At 45.3% G+C, this 27,803-nt stretch overlaps 1 protein-coding gene across 1 annotated transcript in view; it reads right to left on the minus strand.

The window, feature by feature from the left end:
* The window catches only part of STT3A (STT3 oligosaccharyltransferase complex catalytic subunit A), a 262,701-nt gene that overhangs the window by 216,442 nt on the left and 18,456 nt on the right, over positions 1-27,803 (minus strand). The window contains exons 2-3 of the mRNA XM_069224404.1: positions 21,962-22,098; positions 6,634-6,694 (exon numbers count right to left, since the gene is read on the minus strand). Of these exons, the coding sequence (XP_069080505.1) occupies positions 6,634-6,694; positions 21,962-22,049 (149 nt within the window). The 5' untranslated portion in view covers positions 22,050-22,098. The remainder of the gene's footprint in view (positions 1-6,633; positions 6,695-21,961; positions 22,099-27,803) is intronic.

Here is a 27,803-nt window from a genome sequence, read left to right on the forward strand (position 1 = left end):
ATCTGCTGATAAGGTTTGGGTCATTTTGCGAAGAGAGAGGACTGGAGATAAACTGTGCAAAAACAAAATTTATGGCTTTTGGCAAGTGCCATGCACGATCGAAGAACGCTAGAGTGGGCAACGTAAACCTTGAAAGGGTGTCATGTTTTGATTATCTAGGTATCACTCTGTCGGACAATTTTAAATGGGATCCCCAAATTTTAAAGAGCTCTTTGATGCTGTTGCATAAGTCAAACGCCATTCTGTGTTTTATTTTTTTTATTTTTTAGAAGAACTACCACCCGTTCTATTTCACATGCTCTTGAGGTTTACCGTGTTAAGGTCTTGTCTGCCGCTACTTATAGCGCTGAAATTTGGGGGTACACTAAATCACACAACCTACCGGTTGCTGAAAATAACTTATTTAGGGCGCTAGTAGCTGTCCCAGTAAATACACCGCTCACCCCCCTGCACTATGATTTGGGTGCCCAGGATGACAGACTTTGTACAGCTAAAACCCCACCCCTTCTCTGCTGGGTTTATATTTGGTCCTGCCCCGAAATGGCCCCATATAGAGCCTGTTTAATCCATTTACTAAGATTGGATGCAGCCTTAAAAAGTTCACTGGCTGAGTTTCATTTACACCTGGTGTAGAAGCTCGAGACATTTTGTGAGCATCCTGGCCAAATCTGTAATTCAGATAAACAGGCTGTAACGATGGGATTTTGGCACCAAATCTCGAAGCATCAACAATTAAGGGCTAAGCAGGACCATTTAACTGAAAGGTTTATGGGACTCAAACCAGTGCCGAGGTTTGAAGATTTGTTAGATACTATAACTCTCCCAAGGGTGCAATGCCTTTACCTGCATTTTAGATATGGTTGTCTACAGCTCAACGCTTTTTGTAGTTCTTGGCACAAAGATGGCACACACGTTTTTTGTCCTGTAACTCTGTGCTTGAGAGTGAATCATATTGTTGCTGTATGCCCAGGGTATCGAGACATAAGGCAGTGCTGGCTTGGGCCCATTTATCTAGTTCTGGGAATTAGGGATTACCAGGTTGCAATATACAATTTCACAACAAACACTGAGGAACCCATTGTTTATCCAGTAAGCCATTTTCTACTTAGTGTCTGGCATAAGCGAGCAACGATACTCACCCAGATAGTGCAAGAGTAGTTAGCCATTGCTCAACTGGGGGTCGGGCAAGGTAATACTACCAGCCTTCATTATAGTGAAGGAATTTGGGTTTTTTACTTATTCGTTATGCACGCACCCTAGTGATTATCTTGATTGAAGAATAGGGCAGGGCAAGAATGAAGGCAATACGGTGTTTAAGAGATTTTTCAGGCTAGCATTATCTGTTTTTACAATTAGTTTTGGCACTTTATATATATATATATATATTGTTTGTGCACACAGGCTACTGTGGTGGAACGAGTATTCTCTGATGAGACCCTAAGTAAATGATAGTTTCCCTTTTTTTTTAATATAATGTTTTTTACCTAGTGATTATTCACTTTTGCTTATTGATTACAGTGGCAACTATGGTGGAAATAAGTGTTCTTGCTAGGACCCTGGATGGATGTTTGTCTTTCTTATTTATTGTATTTTTACCCAGTGACTATTTATATATGTTCACTGTTTTTACTGAATCTTAATGTAATTGAAGTTACAATACTGTTTTAAATGTTTTATGTGCTGAAATAAAGATAAAAAATGAAAGAATTTTGGGACATTTTACATCTGATTTTTATCCTCAAGTTAAAGACATTGCTGCAAGTATTTTTTCACAATGCCGATTCCTGCTCCCTTCTGAAAAGTTTCAAACTCAGAGGCAGTATTTGGTCCCTGGAGCTTCATTACGGATATTTTTAAAAGAAAATTGCTATCTATAACTCTAAATAGGAACTTTGGGCAGCCATTATGTTTCTGTAGTTCTGCTGTACACCCAAAAAGTAATGCACAATTCTGCTGCTAGCGTGCGGAAACTTGCACTCGCTAACATTTTTTGTTACATGAAACTTGGATATATTTTTTTAAATCAATATGCTTCATAGTTACGTGACTTTTTTTTTCCCTAATTTAATAACAGAAAGGATATCTAGCTAACTACCTTCCAGAGAGATGCCTAAGCAAAAGTGTTTCATCAGCAAGGAGATGCAAAGGTCTTTACCTTTTTTTAGCAAAGTCGGGAACAGTGATGCCAGAGTGTTCTGCAAGATATGCAAATCCACATTCTCCATTAGCAATGCGGAAAGTCTGATGTAAAGGAGCACACGCAGACGAAAAAACACAAGCTGTGGATTGAATCTTCAAACTTCAACGTTACCACTTTTTTGAGGAAGACAGCCCCCGGAAATGCTGAACTCAGTAGGGCGGCTGCTGAAGATACATTAGCATATCATCTCACTAAGCATAACCACAGTTTTCAGTCAATGAACTGTACAACAGCACTGATTCGGAAACTGTATGATGAGAAGTTGTGCTGTGCTCGCCCCAAGACAGAAGCCTTGATTACGAACGTGCTTGCCCCCTTGCAAAGAGAGACCTAACTTCTGACTTGAATAACATTCCTTGCATATGTGTCTATCAATGCTTCCAACAAGAAAGAAGTTAAATACCAATTTTTATTAGGTTTTCAGGTACTTTGAGTGTGTGAAAGTGAAAAATTTAGAGTTTGCCTCCGTTCCTGGTGAAACATATACAATTGTACCAAGCCCTCGTGAAGTGTAATGTGCTTGAAAAAGTAGTTGGTTTTGTGCAGATAACACTAACACAAACGTTGGGGGAAAGGCAAGAGCAGGAAAGAACAATGTGTTCTGCAAGCTTAAGAAAGCCATTCTTGATAATAACGTACTTAGAATAGGGTATGCAGCACACTTTTGACGACTACTGCATATGTATATTGCATTATTTTATAAGAACACATACTTGGAGGTTCAAGGCAAGGGTGGTCACCAACTACAGTAAATGTTGAGGCAAAGTCTGTTAAAATGAAACTAGGTTTACTGCCTATAAAAGACCTCTGATTTATCTGTAATTCTTCATATGTGTCTGTGGAAGAGTCAGTCGTAGTAATTTTTCTATGTCTGACAGCTGTCAAGTAGTCATACTTTTACGTTGATGGTTGTTTTAAACTGTAGTGCTATTTCTATGTCTATAACCCGTCCCGTTTTTTTGCTTTGAGAATCTGGTCACCCTATTTATTGACCACCTATTCTGAACAAGAAATTGAGCTCTCTTCAGCACTTAGTTCTCTACTGTTTTAATCAGCTACTTCCTCCAATGGGCATAGGAAGGAAAACAGATTGCTGGGTGGGTTGGAGACAGGCCACGGACCAAGACGGCCACTCCTATTTGAACTTGTCCAAGCTGCAGAGTCTGCACTACCGTTTACTCCTGACCAGGCCCGATATTTTGAAGGCCAGCTGAGGCAGTGTGTATGGGAACATGCGGAAAGCCGGGGGATGCTTGATTTTGTGGGGGTGACGGCCGGCTGCGCTTTTAATCCTGCATGTTGATTGGGATGGGCACTCCTCCCCACCTCCCTTTTTCGCAGGAATGGAGAGACCGGGTGCCTGTTCACAACGGCCAATAATAAGGCTGCCTAATGCCATGGGGCAGCTCCTCTTTTTCTCCCTGGGCCTTCTACAAGTGTTCTAGCCTGCCGTATGTGGACACAAAGAACTGATTAGTGGCGCACATGTCCGCTCATTGGAGGCCTGCCGGTCAGCATCTTTATCACCCCTAGAAGCCTTAACCTGGGTTCAACAGCCATTGCCAGCCCTACTTCATGACCACAGCACGCCGGCTTGGGAACCGCAGGTGTGTTGAGCCAATCCCCGCCCAAGTGAATGCTCGTTATCTGGCGGGGTCGGCGCAGCTTGTCTCACCTCTCACCTGCCGCAATCCTGTCTGTGACTGGTGGCCTACTGCTCCTCCCTAACTTCCGCAGTCTGCCAGGGGCCACTGGGGGTGTAGTTTGGAGACTTAGTGCCCCGGGTGCTGTACCTAGGGGAGCCGAACGCCGCTGCTGGGTAAACACTGATTCACTGAGGATCCGAATAAGAACATTTGCTAACGGGGGTGCTGTATGGGCTCACTTCTTACCTCCTAGGATGCATTTGTAGTCCGCCCATCAAAACTCACAGCGGTAGAGCACCCTTCTGCTCCTTCCTTTTTTGGGGTGCTCAGTGTGCTGGCACACATAGATGCCCTACCTCCTACTCTACCAATATAATTTATCTTCTTACAGGATACCAACGACTTGTAGGACGTCTCTGGCCATGCACGTAGACTACTGACAACAGCTGTCTCTACAGCCAAAATATGCGTACTCCGCACTGGCAATCCCCACAGTGACCCACCGGTGACAAATGGCTTGCGGAGATGTACAAAGTGGCTTAAATATGAACAGCTCATCTACACTTTACATGATGCCCTAGACACATTCCAGGCTACGTGGTCCCACTTTCTCAAACCCGGCACACCTACTCTCTAGTCCCGGTCTTTGCCTCCCACTTCCAGGGCAGCCTGGATTTTGCAAAAATCTGCAAAGTTAGTGCCAGTGTCCATTGATCCTTGAGAACGCATTAACACTCCCTAGGCACGGTCTTATTTTTGCTGTGCTCCCCCCCCCCCATAATGGCAGAAGCAATCTTTGTCCTTATCACAGCAAAGGCTGTCACTTCTGGTCTCTCCTGCAGTCTTACATCCCGACAAACACCATCTTCATCTACACATAAAGGTCATCCACCCCTGTCCTTGTTTACCATGGCTTCCTCCCAGACTCTTTATTTCCTGCACCTTCTCACCAATCCACCCCCGTTCACCTTATAAGGGTCGAACAAGATTCCATCATGAGACCTTACTTCAATCGGTACTGGTCTGCTTAGTTCATGGCATGGCAGAGTCTTGGTCTTTAGGTCCATCTACCCGACTACCTTGCCATTTCTTCTCACACACTTCCTATATGGAACCTGTAACTTGCTCCACTACACATGCTGTCAGGAGTGGGACCAAATGAAACAGCTACTGGGGTTTCACCAGGTTATCTCTCCCACATCCCCTCCAATTAAGACTGGTCCCTTTGTTTGCACGTCAGTGCCTCGTCACTGGGTTAAAGGAAACAGCAACGTACCCTTTATACTGACCTGTTTCTCTTCTATGCTTCCTTTTGTAATGATGTTTCTGCTGTTGAAATGAATGGTCACTTTGCAGTAGGACAGGCCTTGAAAAATCATAAAATTTTTACTAAACCTGCAGGTCGAGTACTTGACCCGTAAATTGGCCTTAAATTGTGTGACCCTAGACAAATAGTTTAGAGTTGCCTTTTTCTTCATTCTCACATGATTGCACCTTCTGCAGTACAAAAAAAACCTCGTTTGACTACGTAGACTAAAGTTTGCTGCCTGTATCACAAGAATCTAGCCCACATATAGAGGGTCACATGACCCCGACATCTTTTAGTTTACTAACAGCATTGCCATCAGGGCAGGAGTGTTTCTCAGTTTGTTTAAGCACTCCCTTTTAATAAATATATTACTAAACCCTGATTTGGAAGCATATTGTCATCTACGCACACTAAATTTCCAAGAAATGCCCAAAAAACCTTTCAACTAACTTGCATTACTGATAAAAATATAGTGTATTAACAACATGTGAAAATTGGGTTTCAGAAGACATCCCTTCCACATCAACACTCAATGTATTCTGATTTGTTTTCATCCCATTAAAATATTTTTTTTTTCCATCGCACAAAAATATAAAAAATGGGCTTTCACAACTACTGGAACATATTTTGGAATGTTTGCACAGTGACTCAGTCATTTAAATATTATGTGTTAGGAAAAACCTGACACCCTATATAACCTTTTATTTTACACTCTAAACAGCAGGTCACACAATTCACCTTACAAAGTCCTGCAAATCTGCAGTCAGAAAGAAGATTAATTGTAAGACAAACTGACTTTTGACCTCTGTCTGTGAACACAGAGCAAATGTGACAAGAGAACAAGATTTAAAGGCATCTTTTATTGCCCTTCCACTTTTCAACTTAACACAACACCTGTTCTTTGTCAACTTCCCAAAGGGGCGACTAAGGCCTAAAAATAGCTCGACCTGATCAAATAAGACTTACCATAGCGAGTGGTTGAGTAAATCTTTCTAGCCCTGTATGAGTTATTCCTTAAATGCACAAACGGCTGTTCGTTACCATCCATGTGGTTGCTGTTTCTCAGTATTGTACTGCATTGAAACTTCATAAACATGTTTACAAACAATAATAATTGCAAAATACAATGCACCATTAAGTAGAGAACCATGTCCATTTTCAAAGCATGTGATTAACCATAAAAAAAATACAGCACCCATAAACTGGCCTTTTCAAAAATTAGGAGGTGCTACTTAAAAAGAGAAACATTTCAAATCAAATTAACCTGGTATGAATATGGGAAATAAAGACTTAGGGGCAGTAACTAATCACTTTGAGAGAATGACAACAGACAAAAGCCATTTATCCCATAATGAGAAGTTCAACTCAAAGCAAAAGCGCCAGGAAGCATTTTACTCATTTTTTTTGTGAACCGAAAAGTGAGAACAGCGATCAGAACACAGCAATTATGAAAGAATCTTAGGTCACAAAGTACTTACGGGTCAAATTCATGAATGACGCTTTCAAATCTCAAAACGGAGAATAATCTGGTAGAAAATGCTGAAATATACACATAAAACAAGCAGTGAATTAGTAGACTAGGTCATAGTGCATAACAAATGGTTGAGTGTGCATATTTCCAATATAATTTATTACACTCTGGAGCACACAATCAAATTGTTAGTCTTTGTCCTTCTACAGATATAGGGGGTCATTACGATCTCGGCAGATTGGCGCTGACAGTCAACATAAGACCGCCAGCACGCAGAACCCCCCCGCCGGCCACATAATATACATCAAGCTGGGCCAGCTGGCAGAAACAGCGTTTACGCCAGCCGGCCCAGTTGGAAGCCGGGCCTGAACATTGACACCGGCCACAAATGGAGCCAGCGGCAAAGTAGCAGTGTGGTGGGTGCAGCAGCACCCGTCACGCATATCACTGCCCATGCGAAGTGCAGGGGCCCCCAGAGGGGGCCCAAGTCACTCATTCGACCAACATTTCCCTGGCAGTCTAAACCGCACATCATTTGTGCCGGCAGAAGCAAGCATGTTTTTTTTTTTCAATTTATTTATTTATTATTAACTGGGTGTCCCTGTGCCCACCCGAGGCACCCACAGCTACATTACTGTTGGGGGTGCCAGAACCTCCACAGTTCCAGCCGGCTCCACCTGTGGGAGAATATCATATTTTTTTTGTTTTCGTTTTATTGTGGGTGCTCTGGTGCCCACTGGGCCACCCACAATGCAGGGGTTGCTGAGGGTTGTGGGGAGGAGCCATAAGACCCCAGATGGCTCCCAAACCAGGACCATACTGGGTGCGTGTGGAAGCCGACACTACTTCTTTGCCCCTGTCATGTGATATAAACACCAGTTCTGACACAACCATGCTAAATGTGGTAGAGATTTACCAAACACTTCTAATAGTCATTCCTCATATATATTGAATTAATTAACTGTAGTTGTGGTCATCTCTAAATTAGACCGACAGTATTGACAATTAAGTGTTGGTGCCGAGCACTGGAAACCATCAGCTCGAATTAAGCACTGCATGTAAGGGTTCACGGGTAGAATATGTTGAGGTGTATTTGAGCCAGGGTGTACAAGGATTCTTAAAATCATTTTTGGATGTGGCTCCAATGTTCTTATAAGCATGAGTACATTCAATGTTGTCAGTGTGAGAAATATTGAGGTGTGCTGTTGCTATACTCTGTATGGTATTGGGGTAACAATGGTTTCCTTAGCGGTTTTAACAGGAGGGCAAGGTTGTGAGTGATCTTTAGTTGACTTGAGGGTACTGGGGGATTACCTGCTGTCCAAGCCCATCTTATAAGCTTTGGGGGCTTGGAATAGTCTGAATTGTCACACTTGTAGGAGCGTGATGGTTAGTAGTTGTGTTGTTACTATCATTGGCAGCATTGCAGGGATAATGTGTGGTGCAAGTTGCAGTGACTCCCTGGTGAGAGCCCTGGCACTGTTTTTTTAAACTAATTAAGCACTGCATACTTGAAGGCAAAGTGTATGCTGCTCATTCAACTTATATACTGAGATACCTTATAATGAGTTTGCAGTCCTGCTTCGTAACATTTACTCAATATAATATGCCATAATTAATCTGAAGAATCACACCTATCCGATTAAACCGATCTCATCCTGCCACACTCTACAGCATAACATCAGTCCTCCTAATTTGGATACTACACTTCCACTAATTGCCTAAGAGAAAGGCCACATCGAACCTTATATCCCAAACCACATAGTACATACCCTTCCCACAAACTACCCAATCTACAACAGAATGAACAATCGCAACAGTTCCCTTAGTGATCTCTCAAAAGATACCGTACTCCAACCACATATGAATGATTCTTTGACAAATATCTAAATCACTAATAGCTCCAAACAGGTGGCCTACAAACAAAAGTGCTGTCATTCCTAAACCAGCAGCATTGCCTAGGAGTGAGAGTCCAACTACAACACTATCCTTGGAGTCAACTTGTTTAATAGCTTCCTGAATGACCGCAATAGTGAAACCTTGTTGCTTGAAGTTAGTCACCATCATGTTTTTTGTCTGTGTTTTAATAACTAGAATTTTATGTAATGCGTTTCACTCAAATGAGAATATGGAAGGTGTCTTTTCAATGAGTTCTGATGAAAACTGCTGAAGTGTACAAGGTATTGCTATTCGTGAGTTTGGCATGTATGTTGGTTTTTAAAGAATTACCATTTCTGATAACATCCATGTCCAAATATGGGATCTTTTCCTCATAATGGTTTTGGTGAAACCTATCCGGTTATCAATGGTGTTGAGCCTGTCTATGGCTATGGTTATGGCTGCTGTCAATTCTGCTTTCGGCCCATTCCATATCAGGAAAATGTTGTTGATATATCTCCAGTATGTGAGAAGATTATGCTGCCACTCCTGGTTGCAGATTATGGTATCAAGCTCAAACCTATGCATAAAAAGGTTAAAGTAACATGGGGCGACACAAGTTCCCATGGATGCCCCAGTCTTTTGTAAGTACTACTCATTATTCCACAAAAAATAATTGTGCTATAGAGTAAAGTGTAATAACTCCAGTTAGGACACCTTGATATCTTCGTCCAGGGGGGAATGCAGTAGGAACGACCCCAGAGCCTTGAATCATACGTTATGCAGAATGTAGGTGTATAAAGAGTTTACATCTAATGTACACAAGATGGCGTTATCATTATCTTCAAAATGGATTAGCACTATCCTATTCAGGAAGTCAGGGGTTTCCTTTAAGTAGGCGCTCATGTTGCGTACCATAGGTTGTAAATGATGATCTAAATATTTGACAACTGGTTTGTGTATAGAATTCTGAGTTGAGACAACAGGTCTGAAAGGTGGCTTTGCTAAGGTCTTGTGTATCTTGGGTAACGTGTATGCTCGGAGTCCTTGGGTTGCTTTGTGTGAGGTATCATTTATTATCCTCCATGATGGTACCCAGGTTGGTGGCTCTGCTGAGAATGTCGGATAACATTTTTAAAAATTCTCTTGTGTGATTCGACTTCGTGTATGTGCAACTGTCATTAATATGATCATTGACATTCTAAATGTAAAAAGAACTGCCCATTATAACTATGGCACAGCGCCGCTGTCTGCTTTGCAACACATTATTTCAGCATTGTTGGCAATTTGTCTGATGGCTCCTTTCTCTTTCATGCTCAAATTAGAGGTCGTAGGAGTCTTAAATTTAAATACATTAAGAAATTCTTTCTGGACAATTACTTTAAATGAATCTAGTACCTTATGGCTCACTTGTGCTAAGAAGGTATTCTTGATTCTTAATTCTATTAGAGTCCCTTCATGTTTGTGTGACCGTTCCTCTACTACATTTTCAAAAAATGGTGTAATCTTAAATTTATCATTAACTTAAACAGGCTTATTGGTTGTTTGTAAGGAAATGCCTCCTTGGCATGGTTACCCCCTGACTTTTTGCCTTTGCTGATGCTATGTTTTGAATTGAAAGTGTGCTGAGGCCTGCTAACCAAGCCCCAGCACCAGTGTTCTTTCCCTAACCTGTACTTTTGATTCCACAATTGGCACACCCTGGCATCCAGATAAGTCCCTTGTAACTGGTACCTCTGGTACCAAGGGCCCTGATGCCAGGGAAGGTCTCTAAGGGCTGCAGCATGTATTATGCCACCCTAGAGACCCCTCACTCAGCACAGACACACTGCTGACCAGCTTGTGTGTGCTAGTGAGAACAAAATGAGTAAGTCGACATGGCACTCCCCTCAGGGTGCCATGCCAGCCTCTCACTGCCTATGCAGTATAGGTAAGACACCCCTCTAGCAGGCCTTACAGCCCTAAGGCAGGGTGCACTATACCATAGGTGAGGGTACCAGTGCATGAGCACTGTGCCCCTACAGTGTCTAAGCAAAACTTTAGACATTGTAAGTGCAGGGTAGCCATAAGAGTATATGGTCTGGGAGTCTGTTTTACACGAACTCCACAGCACCATAATGGCTACACTGAAAACTGGGAAGTTTGGTATCAAACTTCTCAGCACAATAAATGCACACTGATGCCAGTGTACATTTTATTGTAAAATACACCCCAGAGGGCACCTTAGAGGTGCCCCCTGAAACTTAACCGACTATCTGTGTAGGCTGACTGGTTCCAGCAGCCTGCCACACTAGAGACATGTTGCTGGCCCCATGGGGAGAGTGCCTTTGTCACTCTGAGGCCAGTAACAAAGCCTGCCCTGGGTGGAGATGCTAACACCTCACCCAGGAAGGAGCTGTAACACCTGGCGGTGAGCCTCAAAGGCTCACCCCTTTGTCACAGCACCGCAGGACACTCCAGCTAGTGGAGTTGCCCGCCCCCTCCGGCCCCGGCCCCCACTTTTGGCGGCAAGGCCGGAGAAAATAATGAGAATAACAAGGAGGAGTCACTGGCCAGTCAGGACAGCCCCTAAGGTGTCCTGAGCTGAGGTGACTAACTGTTAGAAATCCTCCATCTTGCAGATGGAGGATTCCCCCAATAGGATTAGGGATGTGACCCCCTCCCCTTGGGAGGAGGCACAAAGAGGGTGTACTCACCCTCAGGGCAAGTAGCCATTGGCTACTAACCCCCCAGACCTAAACACGCCCATAAATTTAGTATTTAAGGGCTCTCCCTGAACCTAGAAATTAGATTCCTGCAACTAACAAGAAGAAGGACTGCTGAGCTGACAAACCCCTGCAGAGGAAGAACAGAAGACACCAACTGCCTTGGCCCCAGACTTACCGGCCTGTCTCCTGCCTCCCAAAGAAACCTGCTCCAGCGACGCTTTCCAAGGGACCAGCGACCTCTGAATCCTCTGAGGACTGCCCTGCTTCGAAAAAGACAAGAAACTCCCGAGGACAGCGGCATTGCTCCAAAAGAACTGCAACTTTGTTACAAGTAGCAGATTTAAAGACCCCTGCAACTCCCCGCAAGAAGCGTGAGACTTGCAACACTGCACCCGGCGACCCCGACTCGACTGGTGGAGAACAACCAACTCAGGGAGGACCCTCCGGCGACTCTACGACTGTGAGTAACCAAAGTTGTCCCCCCTGAGCCTCCACAGCGACGCCTGCAGAGGGAATCCCCAGGCTCCCCCTGACCGCGACTGTCTGAACTCCATTTCCCGACGGCTGGAAAAGACCCTGCACCCGCAGCCCCTAAAGAAACAGAACTTCTGTGCAGGAGTGACCCCCAGGAGGCCCTCTCCCTTGCCCAGGTGGTGGCTACCCCGAGGAGCCCCCCCTTGCCTGCCTGCATCGCTGAAGGGACCCCTTGGTCTCCCATTGAAACCTGAAGGAAACCCGACGCGTGTTTGCACACTGCACCCGGCCGCCCCCGCGCTGCTGAGGGTGTACTTTCTGTGCTACTTTGTGTCCTCCCCGGTGCCCTACAAAACCCCCCTGGTCTGCCCTCCGAAGACGCGGGTACTTACCTGCTGGCAGACTGGAACCGGGGCACCCCCTTCTCTCCATTATAGCCTATGTGTTTTGGGCACCTCTTTGACCTTTGCACCTGACCGGCCCTGAACTGCTGGTGTGATAACTTTGGGGTTGCTCTGAACCCCCAACGGTGGGCTACCTTGGACCAAAAACTCAAACCTGTAAGTGACTTACTTACCTGTGAAAACTAACAATAACTTACCTCCCCCAGGAACTGTGAAAATTGCACTGTGTCCACTTTTAAAACAGCTTATTGTGTTTTATGTAAAAAGTATACATGCTAAAGTAATGATTCAAAGTTCCTAGAGTACTTACCTGCAATACCTTTCAAAAGAGCGATTACATGTAAAATTTGAACCTGTGGTTCTTAAAATAAACTAAGAAAATATATTTTTCTATAACAAAACCTATTGGCTGGATTTGTCTCTGAGTGTGTGTACCTCATTTATTGTCTATGTGTATGTACAACAAATGCTTAACACTACTCCTTGGATAAGCCTACTGCTCGACCACACTACCACAAAATAGAGCATTAGTATTATCTCTTTTTACCACTATTTTACCTCTAAGGGGAACCCTTGGACTCTGTGCATGCTATTCCTTACTTTGAAATAGCACATACTTAGCCAACTTCCTACATTGGTGGATCAGCGGTGGGGTACAAGACTTTGCATTTGCTGGACTACTCAGCCAATACCTGATCACACGACAAATTCCAAAAATTGTCATAAGAAATTGATTTTTGCAATTTGAAATTTTTCTAAATTCTTTAAAGTCCTGCTAGGGCCTTGTGTTAGTCCCGGTTAGCATTTCTTTTAGAGTTTAAAAGTTTGTAAAAGTTTGAATTAGATTCTAGAACTAGTTTTAGATTCTTAAAAGCATTCCAACTTTTAGAAGAATAATGTCTAGTACAGAGATGAATGTGGTGGAACTCGACACCACACCTTACCTCCATCTCCAGATGAAAGAGCTAAGGTCACTCTGTAACATAAGAAAAATAACAATGGGCTCCAGACCTACCAAAGTACAGCTCCAGGAGCTGTTGGCAGAGTATGATAGAGCCAACCCCTCTGTGGATAACCCAGAGGAGGATGATAGTGAACTGGAGGAAGAATCCCCTCCACCAGTCCTATCTAGGGAGAACAGGGCTTCTCAAGCCCTGACTCCAAAAATAATAGTCAGAGATGCTGGCTCCCTCACAGGAGGGTCCAGCCTCTCTGAAATCACTGAGGATAACTCCAGTGAAGAGGACATCCAGTTAGCCAGGATGGCCAAAAGATTGGCTTTGGAAAAACAGATCCTAGCCATAGAAAGGGAAAGACAAGAGATGGGCCTAGGACCCATCAATGGTGGCAGCAACATAACTAGGGTCAGAGATTCTCCTGACATGTTGAAAATCCCCAAAGGGATTGTAACTAAATATGAAGATGGTGATGACATCACCAAATGGTTCACAGCTTTTGAGAGGGCTTGTGAAACCAGAAAAGTGAACAAATCTCACTGGGGTGCTCTCCTTTGGGAAATGTTCACAGTAAAGTGTAGGGATAGACTCCTCACACTCTCTAAAAAAGATGCAGAATCTTATGACCTCATGAAGGGTACCCTGATTGAGGGCTTTGGATTCTCCACTGAGGAGTATAGGATTAGATTCAGGGGGGCTCAAAAATCCTCGAGCCAGACCTGGGTTGACTTTGTAGACTACTCAGTAAAAACACTAGATGGTTGGATTCAAGGCAATGGTGTAAATGATTATGATGGGCTGTACAATTTATTTGTGAAAGAACACCTATTAAGTAATTGTTTCAATGATAAACTGCATCAGCATCTGGTGGACCTAGGACCAATTTCTCCCCAAGAATTGGGAAAGAAGGCGGACCATTGGGTCAAGACTAGGGTGTCCAAAACTTCCACAGGGGGTGACCAAAAGAAAGGGGTCACAAAACCTCCCCAGGGGAAAGGTGGTGAGACAGCCAAAAACAAAGATAGTAAAGAGTCTTCTACAGGCCCCCAAACACCTGCAGAGGAGGGTGGGCCCAGAGCCTCTTCACAAAACAATTCTGGGTACAAGGGTAAAAACTTTGATCCCAAAAAGGCCTGGTGTCGTAACTGTAGTCAGTCTGGACACCAAACTGGAGACAAGGCCTGTCCCAAGAAAGATACCACTTCTAACTCCCATCCAGCTAAAACTGGAATGGCCAGTCTCCAAGTGGGATCAACAGTGTGCCCAGAGCAAATCAGGTGTCACACTGAAGCTACATTAGTCTCTGAGGGTGGGGTGGATTTAGCCACACTGGCTGCCTGGCCCCCTAACATGCAAAAATACAGGCAGCAGCTCTTAATTAATGGGACAAGTGTAGAGGGCCTGAGGGATACAGGTGCCAGTGTCACCACGGTGACAGAGAAACTGGTTTCCCCTGGCCAATACCTGGCTGGACAAACTTATCCAGTCACCAACGCTGACAATCAGACTAAAGTACATCCCATGGCTATGGTAACTTTAGAGTGGGGAGGGGTCAAAGGCCTGAAACAGGTGGTGGTCTCCTCAAATATCCCAGTAGACTGTTTGCTTGGAAATGACCTAGAGTCCTCAGCATGGGCTGAGGTAGAACTGAAAACCCATGCAGCCATGCTGGGTATCCCTGAACTGGTGTGTGTCAAGACTAGGGCACAGTGCAAGGCACAGGGTGAAAAAGTAGAGCTGGAGTCTGGAAAAATGGCCCAGCCTACCAAGAGAAAAGGAAAGTCAGCTGGGAAACCAGCTGCAACACAACACCAAAAAGAGAACCTCTCTTCTCAGGAAGAAGTTCTGCCCTCTGAGGGAACTGAGCCTATGGAGCTGGGACCTTATCAGGTTGAGCTCTTGGGCCCAGGGGGACCCTCAAGGGAAGAGTTGTGTAAAGGACAAGAAACCTGTCCCTCTCTTGAAGGCCTTAGGCAGCAAGCTGCTGAAGAGTCCAAAGGCAAGAAAAATGGAACACATAGGGTCTATTGGGAAGATGGACTCCTGTACACTGAGGCAAGAGATCCCAAACCTGGTGCCACTAGGAGAGTGGTAGTGCCTCAGGGTTTCAGAGAGTTTATTCTGACCTTAGCCCATGATATTCCCCTTGCTGGGCATTTGGGACAAACCAAGACGTGGGAGAGGTTAGTCAACCACTTCTACTGGCCCAATATGTCCCAGAGGGTTAAGGAGTTTTGCCTCTCCTGCCCCACCTGTCAATCCAGTGGTAAGACAGGTGGGCATCCAAAGGCCCCCCTCATTCCACTTCCAGTGGTGGGGGTCCCCTTTGAAAGAGTGGGTGTGGACATAGTTGGTCCACTAGAACCTCCCACAGCCTCAGGAAATATGTACATCCTAGTAGTAGTGGATCATGCTACTAGGTATCCTGAAGCTATTCCCCTTAGGTCGACTACTGCCCCTGCAGTAGCCAAGGCCCTCATTGGTATCTTTACCAGAGTGGGTTTCCCTAAGGAGGTGGTGTCTGACAGAGGTACCAACTTCATGTCAGCATACCTAAAACACATGTGGAATGAGTGTGGAGTGACTTACAAATTCACTACACCATATCATCCACAAACTAATGGCCGTGTTGAGAGATTCAACAAGACGTTAAAGGGCATGATCATGGGGCTCCCAGAAAAACTCAAAAGGAGATGGGATGTCCTCCTGCCATGTCTGCTTTTCGCTTACAGAGAGGTGCCTCAGAAGGGAGTAGGATTCTCACCCTTTGAACTTCTGTTTGGCCACCCTGTAAGGGGACCACTTGCTCTTGTTAAAGAAGGCTGGGAGAGACCTCTTCATGAGCCTAAACAAGACATAGTGGACTATGTACTTGGCCTTCGCTCAAGGATGGCAGAGTACATGGAAAAGGCAAGTAAAAACCTTGAGGCCAGCCAACAACTCCAGAAGTTGTGGTATGACCAAAAGGCTGCACTGGTTGAATTTCAACCAGGGCAGAAAGTCTGGGTTCTGGAGCCTGTGGCTCCCAGGGCACTTCAGGACAAATGGAGTGGCCCTTACCCAGTACTAGAGAGGAAGAGTCAGGTCACCTACCTGGTGGACCTGGGCACAAGCAGGAGCCCCAAGAGGGTGATCCATGTGAACCGCCTTAAGCTCTTCCATGACAGGGCTGATGTAAATCTGTTGATGGTAACAGATGAGGACCAGGAAGCTGAGAGTGAACCTCTCCCTGATCTCCTCTCATCAGACCCTAAAGATGGCTCAGTAGATGGAGTGATCTACTCAGACACCCTCTCTAGCCAACAGCAGTCTGACTGCAGGAAGGTCCTGCAGCAGTTTGCTGAACTCTTTTCCCTAACCCCTGGTCAGACACACCTGTGTACCCATGATGTGGACACAGGCGACAGCATGCCTGTCAAAAACAAAATATTTAGACAGTCTGACCAAGTTAAGGAAAGCATCAAGGTGGAAGTCCACAAGATGCTGGAATTGGGAGTAATTGAGTACTCTGACAGCCCCTGGGCTAGCCCAGTGGTCTTAGTCCCCAAACCTCACACCAAAGAAGGAAAGAGAGAGATGAGGTTTTGTGTGGACTACAGAGGTCTCAACTCTGTCACCAAGACAGATGCTCATCCCATTCCTAGAGCTGATGAGCTAATAGACAAATTAGGGGCTGCCAAATTCTTAAGTACCTTTGACTTAACAGCAGGGTACAGGCAAATCAAAATGGCCCCTGGAGCTAAAGAAAAGACAGCATTCTCCACACCGGATGGGCATTATCAGTTCACTGTTATGCCCTTTGGTTTAAAGAATGCCCCTGCCACCTTCCAAAGGTTGGTGAATCAAGTCCTTGCTGGGTTGGAATCCTTTAGTGCAGCTTATTTGGATGATATTGCTGTCTTCAGCTCCACCTGGCATGATCACCTGGTCCACCTGAAGAAGGTTTTGAAGGCCCTGCAATCTGCAGGCCTCTCTATCAAGGCATCCAAATGCCAGATAGGGCAGGGAACTGTGGTTTACTTGGGACACCTTGTAGGTGGAGGCCAAGTTCAGCCACTCCAGCCTAAGATCCAGACTATTCTGGACTGGGCAGCTCCAAAAACCCAGACTCAAGTCAGGGCATTCCTTGGCTTGACTGGGTACTATAGGAGGTTTGTGAAGGGATATGGATCCATTGTGACAGCCCTCACAGAACTCACCTCCAAGAAAATGCCCAAGAAAGTAAACTGGACTGTAGAATGCCAACAGGCCTTTGACACCCTGAAGCAAGCTATGTGCACAGCACCAGTTCTAAAAGCTCCAGATTACTCCAAGCAATTCATTGTGCAAACAGATGCCTCTGAACATGGGGTAGGGGCAGTTTTGTCCCAAACAAATGATGATGGCCTTGACCAGACTGTTGCTTTCATTAGCAGGAGTTTACTCCCCAGGGAGCAGCGTTGGAGTGCCATTGAGAGGGAGGCCTTTGCTGTGGTTTGGTCCCTGAAGAAGTTGAGACCATACCTCTTTGGTACTCACTTCCTAGTTCAGACTGACCACAGACCTCTCAGATGGCTGATGCAAATGAAAGGTGAAAATCCAAAACTGTTGAGGTGGTCCATCTCCCTACAGGGAATGGACTTTGTAGTGGAACACCGACCTGGGACTGCCCATGCCAATGCAGATGGCCTTTCCAGGTTCTTCCACTTAGAAAATGAAGACTCTCTTGGGAAAGGTTAGTCTCATCCTCTTTCGTTTGGGGGGGGGGGGGGTTGTGTAAGGAAATGCCTCCTTGGCATGGTTACCCCCTGACTTTTTGCCTTTGCTGATGCTATGTTTTGAATTGAAAGTGTGCTGAGGCCTGCTAACCAGGCCCCAGCACCAGTGTTCTTTCCCTAACCTGTACTTTTGATTCCACAATTGGCACACCCTGGCATCCAGATAAGTCCCTTGTAACTGGTACCTCTGGTACCAAGGGCCCTGATGCCAGGGAAGGTCTCTAAGGGCTGCAGCATGTATTATGCCACCCTAGAGACCCCTCACTCAGCACAGACACACTGCTGACCAGCTTGTGTGTGCTAGTGAGAACAAAATGAGTAAGTCGACATGGCACTCCCCTCAGGGTGCCATGCCAGCCTCTCACTGCCTATGCTGTATAGGTAAGACACCCCTCTAGCAGGCCTTACAGCCCTAAGGCAGGGTGCACTATACCATAGGTGAGGGTACCAGTGCATGAGCACTGTGCCCCTACAGTGTCTAAGCAAAACCTTAGACATTGTAAGTGCAGGGTAGCCATAAGAGTATATGGTCTGGGGGTCTGTTTTACACGAACTCCACAGCACCATAATGGCTACACTGAAAACTGGGAAGTTTGGTATCAAACTTCTCAGCACAATAAATGCACACTGATGCCAGTGTACATTTTATTGTAAAATACACCACAGAGGGCACCTTAGAGGTGCCCCCTGAAACTTAACCGACTATCTGTGTAGGCTGACTGGTTCCAGCAGCCTGCCACACTAGAGACATGTTGCTGGCCCCATGGGGAGAGTGCCTTTGTCACTCTGAGGCCAGTAACAAAGCCTGCCCTGGGTGGAGATGCTAACACCTCCCCCAGCCAGGAGCTGTAACACCTGGCGGTGAGCCTCAAAGGCTCACCCCTTTGTCACAGCACCGCAGGACACTCCATCTAGTGGAGTTGCCCGCCCCCTCCGGCCCCGGACCCCACTTTTGGCGGCAAGGCCGGAGAAAATAATGAGAATAACAAGGAGGAGTCACTGGCCAGTCAGGACAGCCCCTAAGGTGTCCTGAGCTGAGGTGACTAACTGTTAGAAATCCTCCATCTTGCAGATGGAGGATTCCCCCAATAGGATTAGGGATGTGACCCCCTCCCCTTGGGAGGAGGCACAAAGAGGGTGTACTCACCCTCAGGGCTAGTAGCCATTGGCTACTAACCCCCCAGACCTAAACACGCCCTTAAATTTAGTATTTAAGGGCTCTCCCTGAACCTAGAAATTAGATTCCTGCAACTAACAAGAAGAAGGACTGCTGAGCTCACAAATCCCTGCAGAGGAAGAACAGAAGACACCAACTGCCTTGGCCCCAGACTTACCGGCCTGTCTCCTGCCTTCCAAAGAAACCTGCTCCAGCGACGCTTTCCAAGGGACCAGCGACCTCTGAATCCTCTGAGGACTGCCCTGCTTCAAGAAAGACAAGAAACTCCCGAGGACAGCGGCACTGCTCCAAAAGAACTGCAACTTTGTTACAAGGAGCAGATTTAAAGACCCCTGCAACTCCCCGCAAGAAGCGTGAGACTTGCAACACTGCACCCGGCGACCCCGACTCGACTGGTGGAGAACAAGCAACTCAGGGAGGACCCTCCGGCGACTCTACGACTGTGAGTAACCAAAGTTGTCCCCCCTGAGCCCCCACAGCGACGCCTGCAGAGGGAATCCCCAGGCTCCCCCTGACCGCGACTGTCTGAACTCCATTTCCCGACGGCTGGAAAAGACCCTGCACCCGCAGCCCCCAGCCCCTAAAGAAACGGAACTTCTGTGCAGGAGTGACCCCCAGGAGGCCCTCTCCCTTGCCCAGGTGGTGGCTACCCCGAGGAGCCCCCCCCTTGCCTGCATCGCTGAAGAGACCCCTTGGTCTCCCATTGAAACCTGAAGGAAACCCGACGCGTGTTTGCACACTGCACCCGGCCGCCCCCGCGCTGCTGAGGATGTACTTTCTGTGCTACTTTGTGTCCCCCCCGGTGCCCTACAAAACCCCCCTGGTCTGCCCTCCGAAGACGCGGGTACTTACCTGCTGGCAGACTGGAACCGGGGCACCCCCTTCTCTCCATTATAGCCTATGTGTTTTGGGCACCTCTTTGACCTTTGCACCTGACCGGCCCTGAACTGCTGGTGTGATAACTTTGGGGTTGCTCTGAACCCCCAACGGTGGGCTACCTTGGACCAAAAACTCAAACCTGTAAGTGACTTACTTACCTGTGAAAACTAACAATAACTTACCTCCCCCAGGAACTGTGAAAATTGCACTGTGTCCACTTTTAAAACAGCTTATTGTGTTTTATGTAAAAAGTATACATGCTAAAGTAATGATTCAAAGTTCCTAGAGGACTTACCTTCAATACCTTTCAAAAGAGCTATTACATGTAAAATTTGAACCTGTGGTTCTTAAAATAAACTAAGAAAATATATTTTTCTATAACAAAACCTATTGGCTGGATTTGTCTCCGAGTGTGTGTACCTCATTTATTGTCTATGTGTATGTACAACAAATGCTTAACACTACTACTTGGATAAGCCTACTGCTCGACCACACTACCACAAAATAGAGCATTAGTATTATCTCTTTTTACCACTATTTTACCTCTAAGGGGAACCCTTGGACTCTGTGCATGCTATTCCTTACTTTGAAATAGCACATACAGAGCCAACTTCCTACATTGTTCAATAGGATTTTCAGGCCTGCTGTAGCGATGACTTACAAATATTACATGCAGTAGTGGGGGACATTGCACGCAGGGATGTGGCACATGTGTTTTCACTTTTGTCTGCACCAAGACACGCAGCCTACAATGGCACCCTGGCATGTGTTTGGTGAGGAGTCTGTGCTGCAGCCCTTAGGGACCTGCTTTAGTACTGCAGGCCTTAGGTACCAAGGGATACCATTTAATAGGGACATATAGAGGGTGCTAAAGAATTTGGCAATTAGTGAAACAGTTGTACAGTTTTGGGAAAGAGACCTGGCTAATTGGACCTCGTTAGCAGGAACCCAGTGCACTTTCAGTCTAAATCACATTGTGTACCAACCATGTCAAAAAGAGGCACTTTCCTACACTATTAAAACACACACAACATTAAACTTACTTAACCAGCTTGAAACACACTCACATGGACCCACCAAAAACAAACACAATCATCTTCTTCCTGATTGCTATCTAAAACTGATTGGTACATATACCTAATCACCCATGGCTTTCCACTGATACAAGACCAGACCCACATTTATGATGTTCACATCTAAACATTCACTTAGACTTAAATATACTCTTAATATCCCATCAAGTGCTAGCTCCTCCCCCTTCTTTACCCATCTTTTGCCATCTACAACTTCTTTACTTATACAGCAAAACACTAACTAGATAATGTTGTCAAATTAATCCTTTTCAACACTTCTATCTCTGTCTTTGGATATATTTCCTTGTATCAACGTCCTCGGTATAACAAATATCATTAACAGCTATTTTCTGTGTGACCATACATCTCTAAACTGCAATTTCCTGAGTAGATTGCCTTAAATAGTATTTCTCTGCCAAACCCATCTGTAACCTACAACACTTTGCCTTTGGTGTTGGGAACACTACTTCAACAACTAAAATAACTGGCGGGGAGGGACCAGAGCAAGTTAATCTTGATGTAAAAAGACACCTCTAACCTTCCCTGCACTCCACTTCATAAAAATGCACACACTTTTCACTGTTTGCAGGGAAACATGCAATAGAGAGAGCCAATAAGCTGCGACTCTAAAGATTTCAGTGCATTGGGACCATACTTCATTTGCCTTTAAGAACTTAATGTAGTTAGGAATGGATTGAATAAGCAGAAGAACATAACATGAATCTGTGTTCAAATGTTTTGTCCTATATCAAGTGCAAGGTTTCACGTTGATCAGAGACCATCACTCTTATTTCTACAGTATAGTAAAAACAAAATAAACCACTTATAGATGCAAATTTAGAAAGCCCTTCATCGCCACCTTTAAATGAAGCTGCGAATAGAGAGACACATTTTCGATCATTCTTTGTTTTCTCCCCACCCCCACAAAAATACATATATTCACAAGTCTTTAAATTCTAAAAATAACAAACCAATCAGCCAATAAACACAACTTCAGATTAAGAAGAGGAAGTCATTCATAATACTTACATAGCACTGCTGCCATAGACAGGATGAGGAGCTTTAGGAGGGTGTCCTGTTTCTCGTAGGAGAGACGTAGAAATCCTAATCTAGTCATTTTCACAGGGCAGTTGGGGTTGAAGACGCACACACACGCACACACACACCTAAAAATCAAAAGATGGCAGTGTCACACAGTATACATAAGCTAAACCAGCAAAAACATTCTCTATTAAAGGAAAACCAGTATGGTGTACAAAACATTAATGTTATGTTACGTATGTTAAAGAATCAATCGATTACAGTTAAACAAAATAAACCTTAGTTCAAACTGAGAAGAAAATGGGCACAAAAAGGAACAGAGTTGGGACAGGAGAAACAGTGATCCATATAGTGAACAGGTTTGTTGTTACTTACCCTTGTTTTACAATAGCCTGAACATATTTTGTTATGTATTCTATTGAAAATTATACACATAACCTAAACATCCCTCACTTACGTTCCCCTACAACAATGAGGTACTGGGCATATGGGTGGGTTGCTGAGGAAGGTGATGCGTCCTACATTGTACTTGCAACATGAGGACTTTAGGGCATTTTCCTCAACCGACTCCTCCTGTTGCTCCACCAAGTGACTTACCAAGCAGTATCTTCTATTGTCCTCATGTCACTAACCACTTCCCTAGTACTCATCATCCAACAATATAGTTTGTGTCTCACTTACAATCACCAAACCAATTCTACAAAAGCTATATCCCTACCTTATCCCGATGCCCCAGTCTCCCACTCTTTTAGAAACGGATCTTCCATCTACACTAAAGATAACAGCAAAGTTTTCTCACTACAAGTATGTTACGCTGCCTGAACCTCTGATATCTGATTGTCTTGTGTAAGGAAATGCCTCCTTGGCATGGTTACCCCCTGACCTTTTGCCTTTGCTGATGCTATGTTTTGATTTGAAAGTGTGCTGAAGCCTGCTAACCAGGCCCCAGCACCAGTGTTCTTTCCCTAACCTGTACTTTTGTTTATGCAATTGGCACACCCTGGCATCCAGGTAAGTCCCTTGTAACTGGTACCCCTGGTACCAAGGGCCCTAATGCCAGGGAAGGTCTCTAAGGGATGCAGCATATCTTATGCCACCCTGGGGACCCCTCACTCAGCACAGACACACTGCTTGCCAGCATGTGTGTGCTGGTGAGGACAAAACGAGTAAGTCGACATGGCACTCCCCTCAGGGTGCCATGCCAACCTCACACTGCCTATGCAGTACAGATAAGTCACCCCTCTAGCAGGCCTTACAGCGGTACGGCAGGGTGCACTATACCATAGGTGTGGGCACCAGTGCATGAGCACTGTGCCCCTACAGTGTCTAAGCAAAACCTTAGACATTGTAAGTGCAGGGTAGCCATAAGAGTATATGGTCTGGGAGTCTGTCATGCACGAACTCCACAGCACCATAATGGCTACACTGAAAACTGGGAAGTTTGGTATCAAACTTCTCAGCACAATAAATGCACACTGATGCCAGTGTACATTTTATTGTAACATACACCCCAGAGGGCACCTTAGAGGTGCCCCCTGAAACCTTAACCAACTACCCGTGTAGGCTGACTGGTTTTAGCAGCCTGCCACACTCGAGACATGTTGCTGGCCACATGGGGAGAGTGCCGTTGTCACTCTGTGGCTAGTAACAAAGGCTGTACTGGGTGGAGATGCTTATCACCTCCCTCCTTGCAGGACTGTAACACCTGGAGGTCAGCCTCAAAGGCTCACCCCCTTTGTTACAGCACCACAGGGCATTCCAGCTAGTGGAGTTGCCCGCCCCCTCCGGCCACGGCCCCACTTTTGGCAGCAAGGCCGGAGGAGATAATGAGAAAAACAAGGAGGAGTCACTGACCAGTCAGGACAGCCCCTGAGGCAACCTGAGCTGAAGTGACTCTGACTTTTAGGAATCCTCCATCTTGCAGATGGAGGATCCCCCCAATAGGGATAGGAATGTGACCCCCTCCCCTTAGGAGGAGGCACAAAGAGGGTGTAGCCACCCTCAGGGCTAGTAGACATTGGCTACTGTCCTCCATGACCTAAACACACCCCTAAATTCTGTATTTAGGGGCTCCCCTGAACCTAGGAACTCAGATTCCTGCAACCTAAGAAGAAGAGGACTGCTAAGCTGAAAAACCCTGCAGAGAAGACGGAAACACCAACTGCTTTGGCTCCAGCTCTACTGGCCTGTCTCCCTCCCTTCTAAAAGACACTGCTCCAGCGACGCTTTCCCCAGGGACCAGCGACCTCTGAATCCTCAGAGGACTGCCCTGCTCTAGAAGGACCAAGAAACTCCCGAGAATAGCGACCCTGTTCATCCAAGACTGCAACTTTGTTTCCAAAGAAGCAACTTCAAGACAACTGCGTTTCCCACCGGAAGCGTGAGACTTGCTTCTCTGCACCCGACGCCCCCGGCTCGACTTGTGGAGAAACAACACTTCAGGGAGGACTCCCCGGCGACTCAGAGACTGAGTAGCCAGAGTAGCCAGAGTTGCCACCCCTGAGCCCCCACAGCGACACCTGCAGAGGGAATCCCGAGGCTCCCCCTGACCACGACTGCCTGACTCCCAGATCCCGACGCCTGGAAAAGACTCTGCACCCGCAGCCCCCAGGACCTGAAAGATCGGAACTCCAGTGCAGGAATGACCCCCAGGAGGCCCTCTCCCTTGCCCAGGTGGTGGCTACCCCGAGGAGCCCCCCTTGCCTGCCTGCATCGCTGAAGAGACCCCTTGGTCTCCCATTGATTTTCATTGGAAACCCGACGTGTGTTTGCACACTGCACCCAGCTGCCCACGTGCTGCTGAGGGTGTACTTTCTGTGCTAACTTGTGTCCCCCCCCAGTGCCCTACAAAACCCCCCTGGTCTGCCCTCCGAAGACGCGGGTACTTACCTGCTGGCAGACTGGAACCGGGGCACCCCGTTCTCCATTGAAGCCTATGCGTTTTGGGCACCACTTTGAACTCTGCACCTGACCGGGCCTGAGCTGCTGGTGTGGTGACTTTGGGGTTGCTCTGAACCCCCAACGGTGGGCTACCTTGGACCCCAATTTGAACCCCGTAGGTGGTTTACTTACCTACAAAAACTAACAATAACTTACCTCCCCCAGGAACTGTTGAAAATTGCACTGTGTCCACTTTTAAAATAGCTATATGTGTTTTATGTAAAAAGTATATATGCTATTGTGATTATTCAAAGTTCCTAAAGTACTTACCTGCAATACCTTTCAAATGAGATATTACATGTAGAATTTGAACTTGTGGTTCTTAAAATAAACTAAGAAAAGATATTTTTCTATACAAAAACCTATTGGCCTGGAATTGTCTCCGAGTGTGTGTTCCTCATTTATTGCCTGTGTGTATGTACAACAAATGCTTAACACTACTCCTTTGATAAGCCTACTGCTCGACCACACTACCACAAACTAGAGCATTAGTATTATCTCTTTTTGACACTATCTTACCTCTAAGGGGAACCCTTGGACGCTGTGCATACTATTCCTTACTTTGAAATAGTGTATACAGAGCCAACTTCCTACAGTTAACAATTATTGTATTGTAATCATATTTATATAGCACTTACTACCCCTGACGAGGCGTTGAAGCACTTTTTGGTGAGTAGCACGCTACTCTGGAACCCAACAAGAATTAGTGATGGATTAGTATCGGGAAATAATGAGTACAGTTTTACTATTATTATGAGTTCATTTGAGCAGCGGATATGATAATTTGTTAGTTAGATTGACTGGAGTAATGGAGGGGTGGAGGAGGAAAGAAATCCAGATGTGTTAATTGAGAGTATATCCTTAATTTACTCAACCCAGGCTTGGGATGAGTAAAGGGGGGTGGAGGAGGGAAGAGTATGTGGAAGGGCTAGGGAGAGCATAGTAGCAGGGTGAGATAAATGAGGGAGAATTTAGTAGGGTTGTGTGGGAGGTCACAGTAGTAGACTGAGGTTTGGCGAGTTAGATGTGGAAGCGGAGGGAAGAGCTTAGGCAGAGTTATTTAGGAGATGAAAGTAGTAGAAAGGATTTGGGATGAGTCAGAGTGAGAATGGAGGAAAATTTGATAGAGACATGACATATGATGATGGGTAGATAAGTGTGATAAGATGAGAGCAGGAATTCATAGATATCTAGTATAACAACCCACCCAGGAGCCATGCAATGACCCACAAACATGCCAAGCACAGAAACAACATATACACACATATATACACACTAATACACACACATATAATACATAATTAGAACCATGGGTAAAATATACTTAGTCACACAGGTTTAAAGAGTCTGTGTGTATTTTATTGTTATGACGTAGTAGCGATACATATTTTCTAAAGAAACTATAAATAACTAGAAATATACACATAATCTGAAAAAAAATATCAACATAGGCATATGCAGTTCATAGTTGTTTGAATATGGTGGTTATGAAGGAAAGAGCCAACTCTTGAGTAGTTTTCTGAAGACAAGAAAGTTATCTGTGGCTCTTACAGTTGGGGGTAATGAATTCCATAGTTTGGCTGCTTGAACGGAGAAGGATGTACCACCTATAGTCTTTTTCTTGTACGGTGGTGTTCTAAGGCGGGGTGCCAATCTTGAGCGTAGGTTTCTTTGTTGGATATATTCGGTAATTTTGTTTCTGATAAAAAGCGGTCCTGTTCCATGTATAGCTTTGTGGGTGATACAAAGCAGCTTGAAAGTGCATCTTCTGTGCTTTTCTGTGAAAATACGCATCCTGCAAGTCTAACACTACCATCCAGTCCCTTGGTCTAAGGCAGACAAAATCTGAGTGTAGGAAGTTGGCTCTGTACACACCATCCCAAAGTGAGAGACAGCGCGCACAGAGTGCAAGGGCCCCCCCCAGAGGCCGACAGCGGCAACACCAGACAACACCATTGCTCTACTCAGCGGCAGCGCGGTCGAGCAGCAGGCCCACCAGAGGGAAGTGTCAAGCACCTGCCGCACACACACAGGCAACAAACGAGAACACACACTCAAAGAATTAACTCCAGTGCAATAGGTTCTCATATAGAAAAACACTACTTTCTTAATTTACTTCAGAATGACAAGATCCAGAACTAGGCAAGCACATAAATCGCAAGCTACTAATTATAGACTTGCAAACCTCCTAGTTGTATTTAACAAATCTCTCAAAATCATGCAGCTAATAATGCCCGACTAGACCCGTGGTTCTTGACATTTGGACTTTTGAGGATCCGCACTTAATCATTAGTAGAATCCAGGGGACCCTCACTGAGTCATTACCGGAAACTGGGAACCCTGGCCTAAGCAATTTTGATGATTTGAACCACAAAATGATGCACAAATGATAAAATATTTTATTTGATTCACTGACAAATTTAACCAAAAAAAACGAAATGTTAGTGGGAAGGTAGAAGCTTTTCCAAATAATATTAAGTCCGCCAATCTTCCACGTTATGTCCTATTTGATACACATGCATCTCTTCCATGAACCAGTCTGGGTTCATGGAAGCTCAGTTTTTGTTCTTTAATTTCAAACTCTCGCATTTAAAGAACATTTTTAAAATTTTCACTTTTATCAGGGTTGTGGAATTTAAGAAAATATCTACTTGTCCATTGGACAGGTTGCTTCTTAAATCTACTTGTCCTGTAAAAAAATCAACTTGTCTCTTTGGTGCCAACAAATTATGGCAGCTGTCTCTTTATGTAAGAGCTCTGATAATAGCCTCTCTGACTATGCCAGGGCTACTACTATAGTAAGGCTTGAATACTTGTAATTTCAATCCCTATTTTAGCAATTTCCTTATTTTGCCACCTTCCGCAAATCTACATACTTGGGCTGGAGAGA

This window comes from Pleurodeles waltl, chromosome 3_1 (genome assembly GCF_031143425.1).
Source record: "Pleurodeles waltl isolate 20211129_DDA chromosome 3_1, aPleWal1.hap1.20221129, whole genome shotgun sequence".
Taxonomy (NCBI): domain Eukaryota; kingdom Metazoa; phylum Chordata; class Amphibia; order Caudata; family Salamandridae; genus Pleurodeles; species Pleurodeles waltl.